General features: G+C 37.8%; 1 protein-coding gene across 7 annotated transcripts in view; it reads left to right on the forward strand.

The window, feature by feature from the left end:
• CCDC158 (coiled-coil domain containing 158) overlaps window positions 1-27,878 on the forward strand; it is an 88,370-nt gene that overhangs the window by 52,998 nt on the left and 7,494 nt on the right. For all 7 annotated transcript variants that reach the window (XM_045789970.2, XM_045790007.2, XM_045789987.2 and 4 more), the window contains 2 exons: window positions 21,822-21,982; window positions 24,565-24,624. In XM_045789970.2, coding sequence (XP_045645926.1) covers window positions 21,822-21,982; window positions 24,565-24,624 — 221 coding nt within the window. The remainder of the gene's footprint in view (window positions 1-21,821; window positions 21,983-24,564; window positions 24,625-27,878) is intronic.

A 27,878-nucleotide genomic window follows, 5' to 3' on the forward strand; every position in this document is an offset into this window, starting at 1 on the left:
AACCACCGATCTTTTTACTATCTCCATAGTTTCGCCTTTTCCAGAATGTCATATAGTTGGAATCATACAGTAAGAAGTTTTTTAAGATTGACTTCTTTCACTCAGCAATATGCACTGAAGGTTCCTCCCTGTCTTTTCATGGTTTTCATGGTTTGATAGCTTATCTTAATGCTGAGTAATATTCCACAGTCTGGATGTACCACAGTTTGCTTGTTCATTCACCTACTGAAGGGCAGCTTGGTTGCTTCCAAGGTTTTGTAATTAGGGATAAAGCTCCTATAGGCATTCATGTGCAGCTTTTTGTGTGGACCTGTGTTCTCAGCTCCTTGGTAAGTATCAAGGGGCACGATGGCTGCTCATATGACAACAGTATGTTTAGTTTTGTGAGAAACTGCCGAGCTGTATTTCTCAGTGGCTGTACCATTTTCATTTCCACTAGCAACAAGAGCTCCTGCTGCTCCACATCCCGGCCAGTATTTGGTGTTGTCTGTGTTCTGGATTTTGGCTGTTCTAACAGGAGCATAGTAGTATCTTATTTTGATTTGCATTTCTCTAATGGCATATGCTCTGGAACATCTTTTTATATGCTTATTCGACATCTATATATCTTCTTTGGTTGAAGTATCTGTTAAGGTCTTTAGCCCATTTTTTAATTGTTAGCTTCCTTTCCAAGTAATAGAGTTCTGGACAATGAGTATGAAAAACTGGATAATTTTGGTTTCTAGGTGACATTATTTTTCTTTCACAGAGGATTTACATTAGCTTCTGGCTGGTAGCTGAAGTAAAGGCACTAACGGTCCCACGTCACCTAAATTCATTGGAGGATTGAGATGATTCAGCAGAAGGCTCTTATCCCGAAGCCTGAGGTTTAGCAGTTGCTTTATATTCCACCTCTTAACAGTTCCAGTTTTTATCCCTCTGGCATCTCGATTCTGCCAAAAGCTCATCTTGTCTTCCCAGCCTTTCAGCCGGTTCTTTTAGAATTGATGAATACTTCTAGAGAAAATGGCGTTAAATGCCTCCCTTGTCTGGATTCTTTTGTTCCAGACTTTGGCCCATAATACTTTACTGTGTTGATAGCTCTCTAATGTCAGGCGGACTTAAAAATTTTATGTGTATACTTTTCTAGTGAATTTCTGAGCAGAAGGGTTGTTCTACCATTACTGGAAAAAGAACTCTTCTACTGTTAGTCTTTACTCAGACAGTTTTAGATATCAACTATAAAGCTATACTATGTAATATAAAAATAAGCCTCTCTTTTAACCACACATACGTGCACATGTATTTCTTTTCCCTGCATATTCCTGCCTATATAATCATATCATACATTTGCTTAAGTCGCGTTGTTCAGATTACGGACAATGTAAATATTCTCTAGCTGAACTGTACAGTGAACTGTGACTATATTTCTTTTTTGCCCTTATATGTAATAATTATCTTGTTTTACTTTGGTTTGTTTTCTAGATATCTAGAACTAATTATCCTTCAAACAGTCTCTGAAAAATAACTGTAAAATTTCTTTTATATTAGAGTATAGAATAGAGGTCCTATTCTGCTCTGGATGGTCACTCTCTAGGCTTGCCATGTGGTTGCCTTCTCGGATTTACCTCCTCTCACTGTCCAGAGGATTCCCTTCACCTTTTTTTCTGTTTTTTAGTTTTAATTCCCTTTCTTGGTTTCTTTCTTTCTTTCTCTCTTTCTTTCTCTCTCTTTCTTTCTTTCTTTCTTTCTTTCTTTCTTTCTTTCTTTCTTTTTCTTTCTTTCTTTCTTTCTTTCTTTCTTGTGGTGGAGCATAGGATGCAGAGACTAACCGTGAAAGGGTGCATTTCATCCTTTCAGTGTTTTTAAACTTTGCATGTCTGAGGGGCGCCTGGGTGGCACAGCGGTTAAGCGTCTGCCTTCAGCTCAGGGCGTGATCCCGGCGTTCTGGGATCGAGCCCCACATCAGGCTCTTCCGCTGTGAGCCTGCTTCTTCCTCTCCCACTCCCCCTGCTTGTGTTCCCTCTCTCGCTGGCTGTCTCTATCTCTATCGAATAAATAAATAAAATCTTAAAAAAAAAAAAACTTTGCATGTCTGAAAATACCATTATTCTTCACTTTTATGTGATTGATGCTCAAAATTTTGTTGCTATAGTGCCATTTTGACTCCACGGCCTTTGTCTGTGACTTGTTTTTGTTCTTTTAAAGTTTGTAGGGTTTTTTTTAATCTCTCCTAGATTCATTTCAAGTTGTCCTTGCTGGGGGTCTTTTTCTTTTCATTGTACAGGTACTTAGGAGGCTTTTGCATTCTTTTGTTCTCGGAAGTTTTCTTGTATCATTTAGTTGATCATTTTCTCCCTCCATTTTTCTCAGTTCTCTTTTTAGAATTCCTGTTAGTCACCTCTTAGACCTCTTGGACCTCTCTAGTTAACTCCTATTCTGACTTGCATGTTCATCTCCTCATCTCTTATTCCCACCTTTAAGGAAATTTCCTCAACTCTGTCTTCTAAGCATCTATTGAAATTTTTTTCTGGTATCATATGTATGTGTGTGTGTCTGTGTGTCTGTGTGTGTGTGTGTGTGTGTGTGTGTGTGTGTGTGTGTATATTTTAATTTTCCAGGAGCCCTTTTCTCTTTATATAGTTTTATGTTCTTTTGTGATGTAATACTTTCTCATTTCTGTTTAAAGATAATAACTTTAGTTTTTCAGTAATTTCTCCTGTCACCTGAATCACTGATGTTTTTTCAGATTCATTTTTCTGTTTGTTTTGGTATCTGTCATTTATGTTAAAGGCTTTCCTTCAATGTTTCGTGGTCATTGGGTCTTCATTCATATTTAAGGTTGAGGCCCTAAAAAGCTGCTTAAATGGTCTTTGTAAGATTGACAGGATTTGTCAACCAGTGGATAGTTAGGTATTGCTTTTTTATTGAGGTACCAAAAATTACCTGTAGGACTTTTTTCTTGGTCCTGTGACTTCTCCTAAAGAGGAATTCTCTTACTCCTGACTTACAGGTGTAACTCACCTGCCAGTATTCTGAGAGGTGAGCTGAAGTGGGGAGTCAGGTGTCTGTCTGCCCACACAATCTCACTTAATGCTCATCTTTTCCGTTTGCCTTACTCTTGCTATGCTGTACATCCCTTTGGAGCCTGAAGTCCTCTGATCCGGAATGGTCAATCTCTAGGCTTGCCACGTGGTTGCCTTCTCTCACAAGCCACAGGATTCCCTTCACCTTTTTTTCTGTTTTTTAGTTTTAATTCCCTTTCTTTGTTTCTTTCTTTCTTTTGGTGGAGCATAGGATGCAGAAATTAAGCCTCTAAATTCATCTAGAGGAAAGAATGAGTGACTACCTGACTATGTGGGGAGAGCATCTGGGATTCTAACAGCTTCTCCCGTAGACTTTTAGGCAATCCTCCCATTTTGCTGCTCTTTCTCCTATCTTGGCCTTCAAAAATACATGAGGCCTCCAATTCCTGAGGCTTTTTGGAATGCTCTCATGCAGAGCAGCTCTCTTCTTATTGGCTGCTTCTGTGCAGCTGCTTTCCAGCTTTCTTTGTTCTGCTTCATCAGTTACAAATTATACACTTGCTTTCCATCTCCTAAAATCCCGTTATCCTTACTCATCTAACGTTATCTCTTTTTTTCCTCTTTCTCCTTATTAATTCCTTCAGTGTCCTTTCAGTTGGGCTGCAGATAGAGCAGACATAAATGCGAAGCAGCATGTTCAGAAGTGGAATATTACCGTTTGCATTGTTCTGCATTGCCCCTTCATTTAGCTTGTTAAATTTCGTCTGCCTATTCAGTAATTCTAATGAGAGCTGATACTTACTGAACACCAAGTACTGTTCAAAGCACCTTCTGTAGATTATCTGATTTATTCCTCACAACTGCCCATGTAAGGTAAGTGCTGTTACCATACATATTTTACAGATGAAGAAACCGAGGCTTGGAAAAGCTAAGTGACTTACACAGAGTTCACATACCAAACACACAGTTATGCCAAGACTTACCCACGGCAGCCTGAGTCTGGATCCTGTGTTCTTAACCATTAGTCTGTACTGCTTCTCTACAGTACACTGCTGAATGCTATTTACACACAAAAATTTAAATAGTTGATGAAGTAGATTATCTGCCTGAACTAATATTACATTTCATACATGCGTATATACATACGCACACATGCGTGCAAAAACAGACACATGTACTTGGTATCTTGACATAAGAATTTTAATGCTTCAGATAAAGGCTATTTTGCGTATAAAAATAAAATATTTCCAGGACAATATAATTTTTTTTATGTATCAGAATCTATGCACATGTATTATATGTAATGTGTATTAGCTATGCTTGATCTTTGCCACCAAAGTATCCACAACGTGGACAAGATTTTTAGCAACACTTTATGTTTGTCTTGTTTCCTACTCACCCGTTCTCAATATACAGTGTAAATAATATGTTTATATTCTAAGTAAAACATATTTATATTCCACTTTTATTACAGTCTTCTAACAGAAATGCAAGTATAAGAGAGAGACTTGGTCAGACATTCTCAAAATAGAATAGTCTAATTCAAACTGAATGAGATCAAGCTCTTATTTTTAGCTTTTCCATTTATCTTCTATCTTTGGAGAATGGAGATAGGACCAGTTGAGAAGCACATAGTCTCCTTACACATTACTTATCTTACATCATAACTCATACGTTTGCTTTTGATGGACTCAAGGCCATTAGAGAGAACCATATTTGGGGAAGATGGAGGTGCATTAGAGATATAATTTAGGAGTCATTTGGCCACAAATCTAACATAAAATGATTTCAGAGTCAAAATGTAGAAACTAATCCAGTCACAAAATAAACCTTAAGTTTAACTGAAGAGTATAAGCTTATATTCTTCCCTTGAAACAGAGAGCTTGTGGAAGTTTCAACCTGAAAATGTATATCCTCTAAAAATAGCCTTAATGTATATCCTAAGGGTCAAAAGGTTGGGGCGGGAGAGCACGATTCTTTGATGGGGTCTGGGAACTTCAGAAGGAGTTATGTTTAGTTATTTCTTTACCAGCCAGAGAAGAGTCCTACACAAACAATGTTTTAGAGTTTTTCACTTCTCAGGTATTTTCTAATTTTAAGAAGTACTTTACTCACACTGTAAATCAAAATATTTCCATATGAATTAAATAGTAGTGTATTAAAAATGAATCAATATAAGTATAGCAAGATGTACAAACATTAAAAGATTGATAATTTTGACTAAATAAAACTAATACTGACTATGACTTATAAAAATCACAACCACCATAAGCAAAATTAAAAGGAAATCACAAACTAGAAAATATTTTGAATAGATAAAAGGCTACTATCTCTCATATAAAGAGCTTTTACATAACTGGATGAAAATAATATATACTCTAAAAGAAAAGTATACTGAAGATACAAATTTTGTAGATACAAAATTCACAAATAAGAAATGCCAGTATCCAATAAACATGAAAAAAATGTGCAAATTCATTTGTAAACAAGTAACTATAACTGCATATAGAAGCAAAAACAAACTACCAATTTTGCATATAAAATGGTAAAGTGGTAATGGGAAGGATGTGGCATAATAGCCACTTTTGTATCATACCCTGCTGATAAATGTATGAATTGACATGACTTTTTGTTGTTTTTGCTTTCAAAGCCCACATCTCTTTTTTTCTTTTTAAATGAATAGATTTGATATTTCTTTTTTTTTTTTTTTTAAGATTTTATTTATTTATTTGACAGAGATAGAGCCAGCCAGCGAGAGAGGGAACGCAAGCAGGAGGAGTGGGAGAGGAAGAAGCAGGCTCATAGCAGAGGAGCCTGATGTGGGGCTCGATCCCATAACGTCAGGATCACGCCCTGAGCCGAAGGCAGACGCTTAACCGCTGTGCCACCCAGGCGCCCCAGACTTGATATTTCTAAAGTAGTTTTAAACTTACCAAAAAATTGAGCAGAAGCTGTAGAGAGCTTCCATAGACTCCCTTTGCCCCCACACTACAGTTTCCCTACTATTAACATCTTTCATTACTGTGGAACATTTATTACAAAGGATGAGCCACTATTGGTACATTATTATGAACTAAAGTCTATAGCTTACATTGGAGTTTACCCCTTGTGTTATACATTCTGTGGGTTTTAACAAATGTGTAATCACGTGTATCCACCATTACAGTATCATAAAGAGTAGTTTACCATCCTAAAAGTGCCTGTTTTTCACCTAATCATTGCACCTTTCCTCTGCACCCCTGGCAACCAGTGATCTTTTTACTGTCTCCATAGTTTTGCCTTTTCCAGAATGTCATATAATAGGAATCATTTAAGATGTAGTCTTTTCAGATTGGCTTCTTTCACTTAGTAATATGCTTGCAAAATTCCATGTCTTGTCATGAATTAATAGCTAATTTCTTTTTGTCCCTGAATAATATTTCATAGTATGGGTGTTCCACAGTTTGTTTATCCATTCACCTGTTAAAGGAGCTCTTGATTGCTTCTAACTGTTGGCAGTTATGAATAAAGCTCCCATATGCATCCAGATGTAAGGTCTGCATCTAGATTTTTTTTTTTTTTTTTTTTTTTTTTTTTGCATATGGATGTCCAGTTGTTGTGGGTGTCCTTTGCTGTTTTTGTGTGGGACTATTTTTGGCTCTTTATCCTGTTCCATTGATTGATTTATTTATTCTTTCACCAGTGCTACTCTTGTCTTATCATGGTAAGATATGACATATCTTGACATACCAATTTTGCATGGTATTGTCAATTCTCAAACTTTGTTCTCCATCAGTATTGTGTTTGCTATTCTGGGTTTTTGCCTTTCCATATAAACTTTAGAATCAACTTGTCAGCATGCACAAAATTTTAAAATTACTGGGATTTTGATTGGGATTGCATTGAATTCATAAATCAGATTAGGAAGAACTGACAACAATAGTGAGTCTTCTTATCCATGAATATGGAATATCTCTCCATTTATTTAGATCTTCTTTGATTTCTTATGTCTGAATTTTGTAGTGTTACTCGTATAAATCTTGTACATATTTTGTTAGATTTATACTTAAGTATTTTTTATTTTTGGTACTAATGTAAATGATATTGTGTTTTTAATTTTTAAATTCCAGTTCACTGCTGATATGTAGGAAAGCAATTGACTTTTGTGTATTAATCTCGTATCCTGCCATCTTGCAATCATCTCTTATTTGTTCCAGGAGTTTTGTTGTTATTTTTGATTCTTCGAGATTTTCTACATAAAGAATCATGTCATTTGTCAAGAAAGACAGTTTTAATTCTTCCTTCGCGAATCTGTGCACCTTTTATTTCGTTTTTCTTTTTGAATAGCTATGACTTCTGGGATGATTATCTTTTAAAGATTTTATTTATTTGAGAGAGAGAGAGTAAACAAGCGGGGGGGGGGGCAGAAAGCAGACTCCCTGCTGAGCAAGGAGCTGGACATGGGACTCCATCCTAGGACTCTGGGATCATTTCCCTAGCCTAATGCAGACGCTCAACGGACTGAGCTACCCAGGTGCCCCAGGATGATTTTGAATATAAGTGGTGAGAGGGGACATTCTTGCCTTGTTTTTTATCTAGTTTCTCAGCAGGAAAGCATCTAGTTTCTTACCATTAAGTATGATGTGGGGCACCTAGGTGGCTCAGTGAGTTAAGTGTCCGACTCTTAATATCAGCTTTGGTCTTGATCTCAGATCGTGAGTTCAAGTTCCGCAGTGGACTCCATGCTGGTTGTGGAGCCTACTTAAAAAAAAAAAAAAAAGAAAAAATATGATGTTAGCTATAGGTTTTTTGTAGATGCTCTTTACCAAATTGAGGAAGTTCCTCCTCTATTCCTCGTTTGCTGAGAATTTTTATGATAAAATAGTGTTGGATTTTGTCAAATGCTTTTTCTGCATTTATTTTTTATTTTTTATTTTTTTTGAAGATTTTATTTATTTATTTGACAGAGAGAGACAGCCAGCGAGAGAGGGAACACAAGCAGGGTGAGTGGGAGAGGAAGAAGCAGGCTCCCAGCGGAGGAGCCTGATGTGGGGCTTGATCCCAGAACGCCGGGATCATGCCCTGAGCTGAAGGCAGATGCTTAACGACTGAGCCACCCAGGCACCCCTTTTTCTGCATTTATTGATATGATCATGTAATTTTTTTTCTTTAGCCTGTGTTATAAGCTGCTTTAAGCATCTGTATGAATGTTTTTATGTGGTTATAAGTTTTCAATATAGTCTTATAATTAACTGATTTTTTAATGTTGAACTAGCTTTGATTACCTGGGATAAATCCTCCTTGATTGTGTTATATAACTTTTTTCATAAATTCTTGAATTATATATGCTAATATTTTGTTGAATATTTTTATATCTATGTTCATGAGAGATATTGGCCTTTAGTTTTCTTTTCTTGTAATGTTTTTAGTTTTGGTCTTAGGGTACTGGTAGCCTCACAGAATGAGCAAGTAAGTATTCCCTGTACAGTTATTTTCTAGAAGAGATTGTAGAGAATTGGTATAATTTCTTCCTTAAATGTTTGGTAGAGTTTACCAGTGAACTCATTTAGGCCTGGTTCTTTCTGTTTTGAAAGGTTATTAATCATTGACTTAATTTCTTTAGTAGATTTAAGTGTATTCAGATTGTCTGTTTCTTCTTATGGAAATTCGTGGGCATAGAATTGTTCATAAAGTGTTTTTTTTTCTTTTTTAAGGCAGAGTCTGATTATAATTTTTTTATACTTACTTAAAACTCATATCTAACACAATAGGGATAGTTGTATTCTGTGTCTGCCTATTTAAAATTTAAACTAAGAATAGTCTCCCGGGGCGCCTGGGTGGCACAGTGGTTAAGCGTCTGCCTTCGGCTCAGGGCGTGATCCCGGCGTTCTGGGATCGAGCCCCACATCAGGCTCCTCCGCTATGAGCCTGCTTCTTCCTCTCCCACTACCCCTGCTTGTGTTCCCTCTCTCGCTGGCTGTCTCTATCTCTGTCGAATAAATAAATAAAATCTTTAAAAAAAAAAATAGTCTCCCTAACAGATTTACTTGGAGATCAATCAGATCTGAAAACATATGACCTAAGAGATAGATTGTTAAATCTAACCTAAAAGAGATTTTCTTAGAACCATTTTGAGGAGACAATGTTTTCTTGTGAACATTCTATCTAGGAATAATTAAAGAGTGAGTGGTTTAACATATTTCGATTTTTACAGTCTGCTTTAAAATTTTTATGTTAAAAAGACAAGAAGATAAAAGCATTATATCAGGGAAATATGGGTGGCTCAGTGGTTAAACATCTGCCTTAGGTTCAGGTCATGATCCTGGGGTCTTAGGATTGAGCCTGCTCAGTAGGGAGCCTGCTTCTCCCTCTTCCACTCTCCCCTGCTTGTGCTCTCACTCTCTCAGCCAAATAAATGAAATCTTAAAAAAAAAAAAAAAAAAAAGTATGACATCACTTTCAAGCTTCTGTCTACACACTCGAGCACTTTTTCATTTTATTTGTCTGGTAGGCTGGGGTTTGGTCGTGGTCAGTCTCTGCCTTTTCCAATACCCCTGGCACAGAGGAGGTAGGAGTGAGGATAGATTAGTCTGTGAAGGCCACCCCACCCATGCTGCACTCTTATAGAATGAAAAAAGACTAGAGATGTGACCACTACATGCTACACATGATCCTAGATTAGCTCCTATAAAGAAATACTAGTCTTTATCTTTTTAATGTCCTTGGGATTTGCAGTGATGTCCCCTCTTTCATTTTTTTTTTAATGATTTTTTTATTATATTATGTTAGTCACCATACAGTACATCCCCGGTTTCCGATGTAAGGCTCGATGATTCATTAGTTGTGTATAACACCCAGTGCACCATGCAATACGTGCCCTCCTTACTACCCATCACCGGTCTATCCCATTCCCCCACCCCCCTCCCCTCTGAAGTCCTCAGTTTGTTTCTCATAGTCCATAGTCTCTCATGTTTCATTCCCCCTTCTGATTACCCCCCCTTTCTTTATCCCTCTCTTCCCCTACCGATCATCCTAGTTCTTATGTTCCATAGATGAGAGAAATCATATGATAGTTGTCTTTCTCTGCTTGACTTATTTCACTTAGCATTATCTCCTCCAGTGCCATCCATGTTGTAGCAAATGTTGAGAACTCGTTCTTTCTGATAGCTGAGTAATATTCCATCGTATATATGGACCACAACTTCTTAATCCAGTCATCTATTGAAGGGCATCTCGGCTCCTTCCACAATTTAGCTATTGTGGACATTGCTGCTATGAACATTGGGATGCATATGGCCCTTCTCTTCACTACGTCTGTATCTTTGGGGTAAATACCCAGTAGTGCAATGGCTGGGTCATAGGGTAGCTCAATTTTTAACTTTTTAAGGGACCTCCACACTGTTTTCCAGAGTGGCTGTACCAACTTGTATTCCCACCAACAATGTAGGAGGGATCCCCTTTCTCCACATCCTCTCCAACAATTGTTGTTTCTTGCCTTGTCTATTTTTGCCATTCTAACTGGCGTAAGGTGGTATCTCAGTGTGGTTTTGATTTGAATTTCCTTGATGGCTAATGATTTTGAACATTTTTTCATGTGTCTGTTAGCCATTTGTATGTCTTCATTGGAAAAGTGTCTGTTCATATCTTCTGCCCATTTTTTGATTTGTTTATTTGTTTCTCGTGTATTGAGTTTGAGAAGTTCTTTGTAGATCTTGGATACCAGTCCTTTATCTGTAGTGTCATTTGCAAATATATTCTCCCATTCCGTGGGCTGCCTCTTAGTTTTTCCCCTCTTTCATTTTTGATATTAGTGATTTGTATATTCTCTCTTTTTTTCTAAGTTAGCCTGGTAAGAGGCTTATTGATTTTATTGATCTTTTCAGAGAATCAGCTTTTGAGTTGTTGCTTTTCTCGTTGATATCCTATTTTTAATTCCATTGATTTCTGCTGTAATTTTTATTTTTTATTTTATTTGCTTGTTTTGGGTTTAATTTGCTCTTCTTTGCAAGAAGAGACTTTGCAAGACGTTTGGATTATTAGTTTTAGATCTTTTAATATGTTCATTCAATGTTATAAATTTCCTTCTAAGCACTACGTTTGCTACATGCCACAAATTTTGGTAAGTTGTATTTTCATTTTCGTTATGTCAAAATATTTTTAAATTTCTCTTGAGATTTCTTCTTTGATCCATGTGTTATTTAGGAATGTGCTGTTTTATCTCCAATTATTTAGGAATTTTCCAGCTATCTTTGTTATTGGTTTTAGGTTCAATTCTGTTGTGTTCCTAGAGTAGACATTGTATGATTTTTATTCTTTAAAAATTGTTAATATGTACTTATGGCCCAAATTGTAGTCTATCTTGAGGAATGTCCCATATAAACTTAAGAATATATATTCTGCTATTTTTGGATGAAGTAGTCTATAGATGTCAGTTATTCCAAATGATTGATACTGCTGTTAGGTTCGGCTATATCCTTACTGACTTTCTGCCAGCTGAATTTGTCCATTGTTGACAGAGAGTTATTGAAGTGTCTTCAGCTATAATAGTGGGTTTATCTTTTCCTCCTTGCAGTTTTATCAGTTTTTGCCAAACATATTTTGATGCCCTGCTGCTGAGTGCATACACATTAAGGATTGTTGTATCTTCTTGGAGAATTGATCCCTTTATCATTATGTAATGTCCCTCTTCTCCTTGCTCGGAAGTTTGCTCTGTCTGAAATTAATGTAGCTACTCCAGCTTTCTTTTTATTAGTATTAGCATGGTATTTCTTTCTCCATCTCCTTACTTTTAATCTATATGTGTCTTTATATTTAAAGTAGGTTTCCTGTAGACAACATATAGTCAGTCTTGTTTTTCGTTGCATCCTGACAATCTGTGATTGCTTTTGTTTTTATTCCTACTTTTGTCTTTTACTCTTTTTCTGCCTTTTGTGGTTTTAATTGAGCCTTAAAAATATAATATTATTTTCTCTCTCTTCTTAGCATATAAATTATATTTCCTTTTTTCCTTTTTTTAGTGGTTGTCCTAGAATTTGCAGTATATATCAACTAATCCCAGTCCACTTTGAAATGATACTAGACCATGTCATGGGTAGTACAAGGACCTTATAATAACAAAATAGTCCTATTTCCTCCTTCTTGTCCCTTGTGTCATTGTGGTCATTCATTTCACTTATCCCTAAGCATGTGTATATACACATATATTTTGTGTATATTATTATTATTATATTATGTATACATAATTGGATGCATTATTCCTATTATTTGAACAAACTGTTGTTAAAGCAATTATAAAAGAAAGTTCTTTATTTTACCTTCCCTTATTACTTCTCTAAGGATCTTCCTTTCTTAATGTAAATCTGAGTTTCTGACCTATATCATCTTCTTCCCCTCTGAAGAACTTCTTTTAACATTTCTTGCAAGGCAGGTCTACTGACAACAAATTCCTTCAATTTTTGTTTGTCTGGGATTCTTATTTCTCCCTCACTTCTGAGGGATAATTTTACAAAGTATGGTTCTAGATTGGTGGAGGGTTTTATCTCAATATTTTAAATATTTCACTCAAGTCTCTTCTTGCTTGTGTGGTTTCTGAAGAGAAGTCTGATGTAATACTCATCCTTGCTACTCTGTGTTTTTTCCCTCTGGCTTCTTTGAGAACTTTTTGTCGTTGATTTTCTGCAGTTTGAATATGATATGCCTATGGGAAGATTTTTTTAGTGTCTGTATTGTTTGATGTTTCATGAGGTTCCTGGATCTGTGGGCTTGGTGTCTTGTCATTAATCTTGGAAAATTCTCAGCCATTATTATGTCTATCTTTCTTCTATTTCTTTCTCTCTTTTCTTTATGGTAACCCCATTATGTGTATGTTACACCTCTTAACAGTCCCACAGTTCTTAGACATTCTCATGCATCTTCTTCATTTCTTTTTCTCTTCACGTTTCAGTTTTAGAAGTTTTCATTAACGTTTCTTCAAGCTGGGGCACCTGGGTGGCTCAGTCGGTTGAGCATCTAACTCTTGGTTTCTTGGTTTCAGGTCTGGTCATGATTTCATGGTTGTGGGATCAAGCCCCATGTCGGGCTCTGTGCTCAGTGAAGAGTCTGCTTCAGATTCTTTCTCCCCCTCCCTTCCCCTCTGTCCCTCCCTGCTCACATGCTCTCTTGTGCACTCTCTCTCACTCTTGCTTTCTTGCTTTCTCTAAATTGAACAAATAAAATCTTGAAAAAAAAATTTCTTCAAGCTCACTGATTACTTTCCTGGTCATGTCCAGTCTACTGATAAGCCTATCAAAGGCCTCCTTCATTTCTTTACAATTTTTTTCTAGAATTTCCTTTTGATTCTGTCTCAGAATTTCAGTTTTTCTGCTTACATTATCTGTTTTTGCATGTTGTCCACTTTTTCCATTAGAACCCTTAGCATATTAATAATGAAATTCCTAATCTAATAATTCCAAAATCTCTGCCATATCTGAGTCTGGTTCTGATGCTGGCTCTGTGTCTTCAACTGCGTTTTTGTTGTTGTTGTTGGTTTGGTTTTTTTTTTTTTGTCTTTTTAGTATGAGTTTAATTTTTTGTTGAAAGCTGAACATGATGTACTGGGTAAAAAGAACTGAGATAAATAGAACTTTAGTGTGAGGTTTTTGTGTTTATTTGGCTATGAATTAGACCATGTATGTTGCTTGCTGTAGCTATAGGTGTCAAAGGCTAAAATGTCCTCTGATGTCCTTGTTTTCTCTCCATTTTTGTCTTTGGGTTTCCCTAGAGACTTCTTTTTTTTTTTTTTTTTTAAAGATTTTATTTATTTATGTGACAGAGAGACAGCCAGCGAGAGAGGGAACACAAGCAGGGGGAGTGGGAGAGGAAGAAGCAGGCTCCCAACAGAGGAGCCTGATGTGGGACTTGATCCCGGAACGCCGGGATCACGCCCTGAGCCGAAGGCAGACGCCTAACGACTGAGCCACCCAGGCGCCCCTCCCTAGAGACTTCTTAAATAAGGTCTTCGACGTGCATTTTTTCTTTTGTTGTAATCCCATTATAATACAGAAGCCTTATTGAAGTCATGGGTCATGGTAAGGTGTGGGGAGAGGGGAAGCATTCTGTACAGTCCTGTGATGAGGTCTCAGTCTTTTAGTGAGCCTGTGCCACTGGGCTGGGACCCTCCCAAGTTCTCAGTTTTGTTACTCCCCCCCACCACCACCACCTTTAGGTGAGACAGAAAGGGGCTGAGTTGAATATTTCCCTTCCCAGTTGGTCAGATCCTGGTATGACCCAGGGTGTTTAGGGGCTCTGGTTTAATAGTATCCCTTGATGGCTGGATTTGTTAAACATATTTCAGAATATGTACTTTTCCCCTATTCTGCCAGAAACACAGGGGATTTTTCTCCACTCTTCGCCCTGGGAACCCGATGGGCTCCTGGAGGTAAAACTCACAGATGTATGTGGCCCCAACCTGGAGTTTTTAATTCTTAAGTTTGTCCACACTGAGCCTTCGGCAGTTCATCAATTAAGATTTTTCTCCCCATTACTGGCTTAAACGAAGGGTTTCTGCTCCTGGACTTCTGCTCCACTAAGCTGTGATTCTGGATATTTGCCTCTACCATTGACCTCACTTCTCAGATGGAAGAAGAGTTGTTGATTGTTAGTTTGTTCAGCTCTTTTCATGTTGTGAGGACAGAGGTGACAACTAACAAGCTCCTCACATACTGCATTGGACTGATAGGACTTCTCTGGAAGGTAGTTACCAGAAGTCCTAAAAATGCCCTTGGTTTCAGTAAGATCAGTTCTAGAAATTGGTCTTCAGAAAATAATCAGAGATAGGTACAAAGGTAAATACATGAAGAAAGTCACTGAACATTATTTGTAATAGCAAAAAAAATGGAAATAATACAACTGACAATAGGGATTGATTTAAAAATTATGAAACCTCCATACAGCCATTAACAGTTACGTTTTTAACTAATGTTTAGAGGGGGAAATGTTCATGGTATGTCAAAACTAAAAATCCAATGAAAAAGTAATATATACATATACAGATGCCTGGTCTCTCATTTTTGCTTGCGCCCCAAAGCTAAGAATAAGACATAGACATCCTAAAGCAAGGTGCTAGGTCACTTATGCAGCACCAGCTAAAAGATTGTGAAACCAGTTTTACTATTGTTAGCTAGTGAGTTCAAGGCTTTGCAAGGAAGGCCGAGAGTTGAGGCCCACAGAGAAGTGTTTAGAAGAGACTAGCCAGGATGCTATGGTCCCCCGCTCTCCCCTACCTCAAGTGGAAATGGAGAGACTTCAGGGAATACTCTTCCAGGGCTGGACAGGTGTCCCCTGGGGCTTGATTTATGATTCCTTTTAAGAAAATTCATAGTCAAGTGCCTTTCTGTAACTGGCAAAGTAGAAAAGAGGACTGCCTTGGTGGCATATGGCACTTCCCCAGTGGAGGGCAAAGGTAAGGCATGTGCTTCCCATGGCCCAATTAAAGGCCCTAAAGAAAGGGCCATTTTAAAAGGATCTCAACATGATCTTATATTCCTGGGAGACCAGGGCTGGGCAGGGCTCATAAACCAGCTCACCTGCTAGTGAAGTCCCCAGGTATCACCCCAGGGACCACTCAAGTGGGGCCTCACCTCCCTCCTCTGCTTTCCTCCCCTTCTTTTTGTTCCCAACCTTGGAGGGGCCCAAATTAGCAGCTAACGAATATGAACAGAGTAAGGCAAAAAAGGAAAAAGACTTACTCCTCTTCACTGAAGCCTTCTAAGCCTGAAACAGTCCTCTCCATCATTCTGTTAACTTTATACATTGCAAAAAGACAAGAGGGAAACACCTCAAAATGTTAAAGTTTAAACAGTGTTTATCTTCTGGCACATAGGATTTTTTTCATCACATATTTTTTTTTCAGTGAAAATTTTTTTTCTTTTTTTTTTTCAGTGAAATTTTTAAATGAAAATTTAATGTCTATATAATCAGAACAAAACATGTATATATATTCAGAAAATATAAGTGGTTTTTTTATAGTGACCCTTCAAGAATTAATTTATTGTCTATAAAATATATATAATATATTAGGCAATTAATTCCTCAGAAATATATTCTTGCATGGTATAATTTCATTTGAGGCCTTGTCCTCTAGAAGAAATCTTTTTTAATTTGTCAAGTTGGGAATTTAAAATTGTATTATTTCTCATCAAAATGGTTGCCTTCCTGATTAAAAAATAATTATTGATTTAATACTGACAATAGGCCATTTGCCTTTAATACATTATTTCTAATCCTCACACTAATCCAGCAGGATAGGTTGTATTGTCCCCATTTTTAAAATGAGGAAAAGGGCACTGTAGAGAAGTCAAGTCGCCTATGGTCCCACAGCTAGTACACAGAGAAGCCAGGATTAGTACTCAAGTCTGTTTGTGCCATGCTGTTCAGAGTTCCCAGATAATTTATATGTTCCTTCACTGTCCTATTCTGTGTTTGTAGGAAAGAAAACTTTCGGTTCACACACTGAACTTGTACAGAATTGGTACATGGAATTGAATTAGTTATAATCCTTGGTTGATCTACTTGGCTTTATTTATTTGACTGTTTAAAATGACAATGAGCACAACTGAACACATTGCCTAGCCCAGCATCTAGAACTTTACTAGTAACTTACCATGGTGCTCCTCCCCATTCTACCCCCCAAGAAGTAACCACTCTCCTATAATTTTGATATAGTAGTAATATATAAATAAATCTTCAATGTAAAAGTAGGTAAATACATACATGTAGTGATTTTTTAAAATAAACCAAGTCACACCATACATATTGGTTTACAACTTGCTTTGTTTATACTTAATATTTCTCGAAGTTTTTTCTCCACAAGATACCCCTAAGGAACCAAATTCTCTAAAATTTATTGATTAATGAGGACAGTGTCTGTGGTATATTACATTGTCTGCTTTGGTTCCACAACCTCTAGGGGATCTTTGCCACAGCCTTCCAATTCCTTGGTTTGAGCCAAATGTATGTGATATCTGGAGGTTGTTCCGATACCTCCACATGTAACAAAATCCTTTACAATATTTTTTTTTAAAGATTTTATTTATTTATGTGACAGAGAGACAGCCAGCGAGAGAGGGAACACAGCAGGGGAGAGGGAGAGGAAGAAGCAGGCTCCCAGCCGAGGAGCCCGATGTGGGACTCGATCCCAGAACGCCAGGATCACGCCCTGAGCCAAAGGCAGACGCTTAACAACTGCACTTACCCAGGCGCCCCAAAATCCTTTACAATATTGCAGGACCTATGTATGCACACTGTCCATACCCCCCCCCACAGCTCAACAAATATCATTTGTTAAATGGTTAACATTTGTTATTATAGTGTCAAGTTCACCTTTCCTTTAGTTAAAAATAACAAAGTAACAATTTTGCTTGCATAAAAAAGTAATTATACTTTTTAAATAACAGACCTAATACTTTATTTGAACACACGGTTATAACAGAAATATTTTCCTTAAGTGGTAGTGATAAAATTTCGTGAGATGTACCTTTCAGACTCTGTACTTTTACCTCAATTTATTGACTGTTTACTTTGCTTGTTGCATAAGTATTTAATTTTCTGGGATTTAATTCGAGCCTCTAGAATCCCATTTTATCCTCCCCCATTAGGAACATAATCCCATTTATGTTCCTAATATTTCCTCCCATGGCTCATTTATACTTACCTTACTGGGAAAACTCAAGAGAGAACGAATTTTCTTCTTCCAGGCTTATAGAAGGTTCAATTCTGGAGCCACCATATTACCTTTTTTTTTTAATATCAGTGTTGAAGGTATTAGTGTAAAATCACGAAAGTAAATGCTTTCCTCCCTATATGGGTTCCAGAAAAAAAGGTAAGTTATTGAACATGTCCCCCCATTACAAGAAGCTGTTCAAAAAACTATTTGCAAACAAAAAGGAGATAAGTTTCTGACTGTGACCATGTAACCTTCCCCTTGCAACTTGAAAGAGCGATAATATCCCTACTTGTATCAAGGTGAGCAGAGTAGACAGAATGCACGACCAACCCTGATAACTGCTTAGTAGTGGCTCTACCCGGGTACTAACACGCTGCACTGTAAGTTACAGTACCTTTCTGGTGATTCTAGATCAGCAAATATGGAGCATATAAAATATGTTGTTATACTGAGGGGAGAGTGAGGTGGAAACTAGCCTTTCCCGGCACTTGCTGTGCACACATTAAGGAATCTCATTTCTTATACCATCCTTGTAAAGTAAGAGGTATTTTCCTCCTTTTTACAGATAAGGAAATGGAGATTAAAATAAGCATTCCTCTTGTTATGAAGTTATCTGTTCATGCATTTCCCTCCCATAATAATCTGTACAGTCTCCACAGGCAGGGACCAGATATAGTTGTCATTTTAGTCCAGTTTCTAATGGAGTGTCTGGCACGTAGTAGGTGTCCTGCAAAGTTTCTTGAAGTGTGAAAGGTAACTCGCCCAGGTCACATAGTGAAAGTGATGGTGGCAGAAGCCTGTGCTCATTTCCACTGTACCACCTGCCTCTCTCCTCCCTGAGGAGATTAGGAAATGGGACTGGCATTGGTGTTCGTATCTCTTTAGTGGTTTTAAAGATTCCCAAGGTGCATTTGACTTATAAATCAATCTTTGTTTAATGCTTCTGAGTTTAGGGTAATTGCCCTCATGCAATTTGTGAATTACTTTCAGTAATAACCAGACTATAATTATGTTGAGGCCAGTTGCTCAACTATATTACTTAATATTTCCCCATATTCTGTAATTTTGTGATCCTAAATTTGGATACTTCATAGCATGCCAATCACATTTCCTTATGAATTTATCCAGTGAGAATCAGTCACTGTACCACAGTTAAGATCATGGGCTCTCAAGTCAGACAAACGATCATCTTTATCCCAGTTTTGCCATTTACCCCTTGTGTAATTTTGACCAAATTATTTAACCTCTCTGTGCCTCGGTTTTCTCATTTCTAAAACAGAGGCCATTATTTCTGCCCTATTGGCTGGTTTGAAGATTAAAGTTCAGATGATAGAATATGTAGAGTGCCTGGTGCATGTCAAGCACCAGATAAATGGTGCTTCTGTTTATCGTGTCGTTTTGGAATGATGGGCCGAGTCTGTGAAGACAAAGTTTGGTTAGAATAAATGTAGTCTAGAACTTGGTACTAAATACACAAAAGTATAAAGGGCAGTGTGTGGGAGACGTGGCTGACCAAGAAGGGCCTGGGGAGCCTCCGCTGACTGCCTGCTCAGCCTGAGTCGGCAGTATTGTGTGGAGCCGAAGGTTTCAAAGACAGAATCCAGATCCAAGAGGGGGACAGCTCTTCTCCACACTGCTCTGGTCAGACTCTCCCTGAATTCTGTGTTTCAGTGTTCGGGCAAGGAGAATCACTGATTAAGCAGTCTGTCAAAAAAGAAACCAGCAGAGTGGTAAGAAATGGGGAGCCCATGCCACATGAAAAGAGGAGATGGCCTGAGGAGATTAGCCTGCCGTGTGTATAAGAAAGTGGAGGGCGGGGAGTGGAGGGCGAAGGGATAAAATAAATATCCGTTTCCAAAGGGTTATGTTCCACTCGTTCCCTGTGACTCTAGAGGGTCAAATGATGACCAGGGATGTAAGTTGTCTGGAGGAGATTCAGTTCAATAAGCCTTTCTCTCAAAGAATTAAAGGTATATAAAAATTGAACTGCCTTCCTTGGTTTTTGGTGATCATGCAAAGGCCAGATAATATCGCTAGGGTGCCAGAGAGGAAATCCATGACCACTTCTGTTTGGAGATTGGGCTAGAACGAAATTATCTTCAGGACCCCTCCAACCTCGATATTCGTGTGATTTCATACGCAAGCCAAGTGCAGCTTATTTGTGAAGGAGTATGTAAAAAGTGACAATCAAACCAAGTCCTTGCCTCTGTAAAGCAGCTTACATTTTAACTGGAGGAGCAACACACATTTCAAAAGTTCTTAAAAGTATTAGGATGAAGTCATAATATGAGAAGGTCACAGGGCTGATTATGGTTATTTGCTAAGTGAATGTTAGAATTCAATGCTTTTTAACCTTTTTTTATTATTTCAAATTTTTATTTAAATTTTAGTGAACATATAGTGTAATCTTGGTTTCAGGAGTAGAATTTAGTAATTCATCACTTACCTATAACTCCCAGTGCTCATCACAAGTGGCCTCTTTAATACCCATCACCCATCTAGCCCGTGCCCCGCCCACCTCCCTCCAGCAGCCCCCAGTTTGTTCTCCATAGTTAGAGTCTCTTATCGTTTGCTGCTTTCCTCTCTTTTTATGTCTGATAAAGCACTAGTCACTCTCAAACTGAGTGCCATAATCTCAGGGAGAAAAAAGGATGTTTGTATGTTTCTAAGTTATTATACTATCATTTGTAATAAATGTCAAGGGCTTAAAATTTTTAATAATTACTAAGCTTATTAAATAAACTTTCTAATGGGCAGATGATAGGCAAGTCCAGGTGCTATATTGAGAATTTAAGGTTAGAACTCAGGTGACTGAAGATTGAGTAAGATAAGGTTTTCTTTGTAAAGTTTTTGAAGTTTTATTCCATAGAAGACATTATGTCCACCAAACTAGGACAAGACAAAGCCAGTATTTGGTGAAATTAGATCATCTGCTTAGAGACAAATGCTTTCATTCATATTATAAGAAACTGGTTCAGCATGTGTGGGATCAGGCATATATGGGAAATCTCTGTACCTTCCATTCAATTTTGCTGTGAACCTAAAACTGTTCTAAAAAAATAAAGTCTATTAAGAAATGGTTCACATCTTTATATATTTTAAATTAATGGAGCCAAACTTAATAATTAAATGAAGTCTGATTTATGAAACTTTGAGCCCAGGGCAATTTCCAGGTAAAGTGACCATCAATAAACTGGAAAGACCATACTTAACCACACATTCAGTTAGTCAGAACCCTTGACATCTTCAACTGACTGTTACCTGTGGCTTGTTGGCGGGGTTAGGAAAGAAGGGGGAATGTGAGGGTTAGACAATAGCATCAACGCTTGTTTGGCATGGACCCTAGAAAAGCAAAGTCAGTGTTCATTCAACAACCCATGTATATGGCAAGTTTAACTCTACATTGGGACAGACACCTTCAGCTAAAATAGCTTGATGATGATTGATGACTTTCTAGCCATGAGTGTCCTCCAACTAAGACCATCTGCTCACCAGAGCAACTTCTATCAATTAGTTTCCCCTTTTGAGGTGCCTATTGGGAATGTCTATAATTTTTATTATATTATAAATATTCATCAGGGAATACTTGTATATCTGAAAATCGTTTACAATTATTCTCAAATCCCAACTAACACAGTTTGAAAATGTTGAATGTCTCTTTCCTCATCAGTAAAATTGGGGAATAAATTAATTCATCTCTAAAGAGGTCCTTACTTCTAAAGTTCTGTAGTTTTATGAAATTAATTCAGCCCTAAAAAGTATTGGAATTATTTTGCCTGGACATAGTTGTAAATATTTAATGACATAGCACACTGTCCAAACTCCATTGTTAAAGTTCTTTAAAAATGATTTTAAAATAGATGTGTATAGTTTGATCCTATGTGTGTATCCTCTAATTTATAAATATGTATATATGAATAAGTATACACACATTTATAAATTAGATACAGCACTGTGCTGATTATTGATTGGTTATGATTGATCATCCCTGAGTAGTAAGATTACAGGTGATTTTGTTTTTTCTTCTTTCTCCTCCATAATTTCTATTTACCAGCTGAATTAATTTTACAATAGGAAATAGCATATAAATCTAAAAAAAAGCTAAGGTGTTTGTTTTGTAAATTGTTTTAATACAGCACTCTGTGAAACCTAACACATTGAAGGAAGATCCAACAAGGGACCTGAAACAGCTTCTCCAAGAGTTGAGAAGTGTGATCAACGAGGAACCAGCTGTGCCTCTGGGCAAGCCTGAAGAAGAAGGGAGAACACCATCCCTGGGAGTCTCCTACGTGGCTGTGTAAGACCGGGTGTACTCTCAACGTGGTTCTCGGTGGGAGGTGGAAGGTTAACTAACTTCGAAGTGTATCTGACATTACTAGGGAAAACAATATGGAAGTGGAAGGGCTAAGCAAAGTCAAACAACTTGATGTCAAGGGCAAATAATACGGTTATTCTGTTCAGAAAGAAGTCATCAAAGCAAGGTATTACCCAAAGTTACATTCGTATAGTAATTTATAGTTCCCGACAGAGTTTACATCCTTAATCTTATTTGATTAGCATAACAACTGTTTGAAACAAGACAGGGTAGGATTTATTTATCCCCTCGTAAAAATGAGAAAAACTATACGTTTCAAAAGGTTGACTTGCCTGCAGCCACAGTTTGATGGTGGAGCTAAACTAGAATCGTGAGAATTACGTGACTCTCCAGATATAATCTAATAGGAAAGTCCTTGGTTCTCTAGGCATTCATGCCAATGACATATACCAAATGAATAAAAGGTCACACCCAAAAAAGATTCAACCAGTTCACCAGCCCTTGCCTGTCTGTATATACCTGCAGAAATCAATGAGAGTCTCATATTCTTTTCAAATACTGCTTTAAAATTGTATTGTGTGTTATTATTAGATTAACCTGAAACATTTTATTTTAGTACAGTATACACTATATTTTTGTATTATAATACTAATTGTATCCTACCTGTTAGTATTACAACAACCTGTTGTAATATTCATTTTCTGGTTATATGACAAATATCTAAAAGTAATATTCTCTGGAATAATACTTATATATAAACAATCTCCAGTTTCTTAAGATGTTCAATTAGTATATGTTAACCTGAAGTGGCTAAATATTAGCTGGATTTATTTAATATTTATTAATAATATTAATAGTAATGTAAAACAGTAAGAGCAGCCCAGTTACGTAGCATAACATTGCATTCTCTGAATCACATGTCGGAAACATTCCATTGGCCACTCTACTGAGGAATACATACATGTGCAAAGCACTTTCATTTTGGGGGGAACTCAATAATATACCTTCTAAGCCAGGGCAGTATTTATTATTAAGCTCACTTGACAGGTGAGTAAATTTAGGCATAGATTGAATTGCCTTCTCCTATGAAGCAAAGAGACAAAACCAAAAGTGAAAGTTAGAGCCCCTGGTTCCCAGCACTGATCATACCACAAAGATTACTGTGATTTCTCTCATCAGATGATTTCCATCACTTTAGCCACTAATTGTGGGCTTAAATTATATTGGACTGTATTGAACATGAATATATTTGATCCCTGCCTTTAAAGAATGTATGTTAATTTGCTGTAATCCTACAAATGACCTTGTCACCAAAGCCTAAACTCAGCTTAAAGCTTTTAAGAGTCTATAAAAGCATTTCTGGGTTGATGAATTCCTGGGTCAGCCTTTTGCAAAATTGGCTTGGAGGCCTAAAATCTACTATTGTGCTTTGAAGAGCAATTGATTATTCTAAAAATACATGGAATCTGGAAATTGTTCTTTGTATAATTAACTGAGAGTTATATTTATCTATACAGAGATGATAGAGTAAGAGGTTGCATTACTGAATCAAGCCTGAGAGTAGAGATATGCTATAGGTAAGAAGAATCTGAGATTCTGATCTAATTAATTGTCCAAGAATTTTTTATGTTTCCAGGCAATTTGGGAAGTCTGGACAGTTTACCTGGGAATCGATGGGCATTTGGGCATTGAAGGAAAGCTGTTACATTAACTAAAACTAAAGCAGATTTCAGTGTAATGTATTTTCTAGAAATCAACAAGAATTTTTTTGGCTTATTTTAAATTTTGCTGCTATTTACCCATAGGAAGATATGTACATGGTATGCCGTACCAAAAATGGAAGACTTTGGGGCGCCTGGGTGGCACAGTGGTTAAGCGTATGCCTTCAGCTCAGGGCGTGATCCCGGCGTTATGGGATCAAGCCCCGCATCAGGCTCCTCTGCTATGAGCCTGCTTCTTCCTCTCCCACTCCCCCTGCTTGTGTTCCCTCTCTCGCTGGCTGTCTCTATCTATGTCGAATAAATAAATAAAATCTTTAAAAAAAAAAAATGGAAGACTTTTTCTACATTTTATACCCATTTACAAAGGCTTACCTAACTTTTGAGAGGAAGGTAGTCCAGAAGGAAAGTCTAACAACCTCAATACAGGATTATAAGAACCTCACAGAGAACAATCCTATTCTCCTCAGTTATTGAAGAGCTAAATTTTTAAATTAAATCCTAGAAAGAGCATAAAGAAATGAAATACATAACCCGTCAACAGTGACCTGGGCCGGCAGTCTGACGCTGAAGGTGCTCCCTAACTTGTCCCCAGCCTGCTTTCCTCCCATAGTGTGCTCTAACCAAAACAGACTACTCCATACTCCTCCTTCCCAAAAGGAGTTCATCCCTTTTGTCATCAAACTTTTCTTCACATTGTTTCTCCACCTGGAAGAGCCAGTGCCCCAGTCTCACTCTTTGAACGAGTGTTGGTGAAAAAGCAACGTTCAGAGGAACAATGTTGTTTTATCATTAAGTGAAAATAACACTGTGTACTCTTCATTTCTCCCACCCTTCTGCCAACAGAAGCAACAACTCCTTAAGGGACTCCACTGAAGGTAGCAAATCCAGTGACACTCTGAGCAGGTAAGAAATGATCTTACCCGTCCCTGGCTGTACAGGTTCCCATTTCTACTATTTACTCACTAATTCAACCAATTGTTCGCTGCCCGTGATGTGCCACACTCCACGCGGGGTCCATAGAGTGTGACAGTGGGCAAGACAGACATGGGCTTACAGTTTTAACATCTGTTTATTGACTGACTGCCTGGGAAAAAACCTTACTTTTATCTTTTCTATTTTCACCACCTAAAAAAAATAGAGAGATCGGAGCCTTTCTTATATCCTAAGAATATGAAAGTGAATTCTGTTAAAATCAGTTAGGCGGAGGCTTTCATTGCTGTATCTTCAGCACCAGCCACACTGCCTGACAGAGTAGTCGTTCAGTAAACGTTTGTTTAGTGAATGAATTAAGACAGTATTATAAATATTTTCTTTAACTGTCTCCACTGCTTGATCAATATATACAATGAGCTTGAATCTTTCTTAGTATATCTTTCTCTTAAATGAGTTTTGATTTTCTCCTCACCTAGGTGTGTGACACAACATAGAACCTATTATAATATCTACAGCTATGTACTGCATATTTTTATTTTTTTATTTTCTGGGTGCTTTAGACTTGTTTCATTTAGTTTATCTAACTTAATCTTTGACTTAGGCATTATTGTGTCCATATATGGGTTAGAAATGAAGACTCAGATTGCTTACGCAGCTTGCCAGAGTCATACAGCTTGTCAGCAGCAGAGTCAGATTTGAACTCGGGTCTTGCTGGCCCCTGAGCTCAGGTGCGTGACCACCACTCTGTACGTGGACCGAGCTCCCTGGGGAAGAGCCCAATCCTAGGCATGGGGCACAGAGGGGCTACTCCCCTAAGATATGTAAAGCTCTGCTGTAGTTTTTCTATGACCCGAAAAATCTGTTTCCTTCAGCAATGATGTGCTTGTGAAGAGAAAGATTGGGGAGGAAAAGCTGGACCTGGTCCCTTCTTGTGTTCAAACGGGAAGAAGAGGCTTTCTTTCTTTCGTTCGTTCTTTCTTTCTTTCTTTTTAAGATTTTATTTATTTAAGGAGAGAACACATGCATGGGAGTGGGGTGATGAGGAGGGAGAGACAATCTGAAGCAGACTCCCTGCTGAGCGTGGATCCTGACAAGGGAGTCGATCTCATGACTCTGAGATCTTGACCTGAGCCCAAACGAAGAGTCAGACGCTTAACCAACTGAGCTACCCAGGTGCCCCACGAAGAAGAGGTTTTTAGATATTTTATAGAATCTCTGAAAAGTATGAAACATAGTAGAAAATTAAAGATGCATTTGAATGCTCTGTACTGCGGCAAATTGGCCATGTTTAAAACTCACGCATGAAAGAATGAGAACGAATACCACAGTTGCTGTTTTACTACAACATTTCACTGTCATTGCAGCATCTTTGCTTTACTCAACATCTTACAGCAACGTTTCTTCATGTAGAAACTTCTGCAACCTTTTAAGTTAAATCAATATAGTCCATATTCCTGGAACAGAATAAAAAATTAAAGACATAAGCACCTCTGTATGTGGACTTGTGCTTGAGTTACTCTGAGAGCCACATCTCTCAGAAGTTTTGTGGAGAGTTGACTTTTCTTATTTTAGTTATGTTATTATAACTAAACGAGCAACATTTTGCCCTAAGGGAGGTTTCCAGTAAAGGCTTCGAGACATCTAGCTCCCTTTTACACATCTCCATATGCGTATTTCAGGAGCCGAAACATAATGACCTGAAGATCATAATGACCAAAACGAAACAAAGCCATCATGCCACAAAACAATCCCATTTCATCTTCCGTTTCTGTAAATGGCACCCTGCTTTCCAGAGCACCTCTGCTTAAACCCTAACATTATCTTTGATTCTTCTTTCTCCTTTGTCTTGTTTCTCTAGTCATGAAATCTTATTAATTTCGACTCCAAAGCAGTTCTCAAATCCATTTTCTTCTTTGTACATCCTCTCAGACTGCTGTATTAATTCCCTGTGGCTGCCGTAACAAAATTATCTACACAAATGTATGTCTCTTACATTTCCAAGGAGGCCCAAAGTCCTCAGTCAGTTCCAGTGGGCGAAGTCACGATGTTGGCAGGGCCACACTCCCTCCAAAAGCTCTTGGGGTTAATCCATTTCCTGACCTTTTTCCAGCTTCTAGAGTTTCATTCCTTGCACTCGGGCTCATGGCATCTCCCTTCGTCTTCACACAGCAGCATAGCATAGCATCTTCCACTCTTTCTGTCTGCTGACACACCACATTGTCTTTTCTCTTCCGAATGAAATCTCCCCCTGCCTCCCTCTTATATACACTTGGGATAACCTCCTGGATAAGCCAGGATAATCTCCCCATCTCAAGACCCTTGCTTTCGTCACATCTGCAAAGTCTCTGTTGCCGTGTAAGGTGACACTTGTAGGTTCTTGGTATTCAGAGCAGATACACGTGGCAGCCATAATCCAGCCAACCACCCTGCTTTAGGCCTCGTTCCCTTTCTCATTAGGCTATTGTGGTGGTCCTGCCAGTGTTTAGTGTGGATCTTTTTAAATCTCCAGTCTCTTGCGTGTTCTAGTCACTTCTGGATACACTTCTGGATATCTGCCTAAAGCACACCTCAGATTATGTCTGTTTCCCACCCCAAAACCTTCAAAGGTACCCCACTGCCTACTGCAGCAGAAACGAACTGCCCTGAGAATTAAGGCGTCCGTAATACAGCCACGGCCTGCCTTTCCGGGGCTTTTCTCCTAATAGAGCTGTTCTCACACTTTCTCGTCTCAGGCCCCCTTTGCAGTCACAGATATTGAAGATTCCTAAGAACTTTTGTTTGTATAGGTCATTTCTATTGCTATTCTAAGTATTGGAAAATAAGTTTTCGTATTAAGCATTTTAAAAACAAAACATTTTGATATACATTTAGAAATAACTAAGTGTATTACATGTTAACATAATGGCATTTTATTATAAAAAGTAACTTTTTCAAACAAAAAATTGTTGAGAAAGCATCGTTTTATAATTTAATGTGTGGCTTAATAAAAGACAGCTGGATTCTCATATCTGCATCTGCATTTAATCTGTTATGACATCAGATATCATGGAGCCTCTGGGAAACTCCACTGTACACTTGTGAGAGACTGAAAATTAAAAAGCAGATAATATCTTAGTATTATAATGAAAACAATGTTGACATCACAAACCCCCTTCAAGGGAACTACTGCCAGCATATTTTCATACCGTTACCCAAACCACAGAGAGCAGTGTGGTTTATTTCAA

This window comes from Ursus americanus, chromosome 8 (assembly GCF_024610735.1).
Source record: "Ursus americanus isolate L20-20 chromosome 8, mUrsAme1.1.p, whole genome shotgun sequence".
Lineage (NCBI taxonomy): Eukaryota > Metazoa > Chordata > Mammalia > Carnivora > Ursidae > Ursus > Ursus americanus.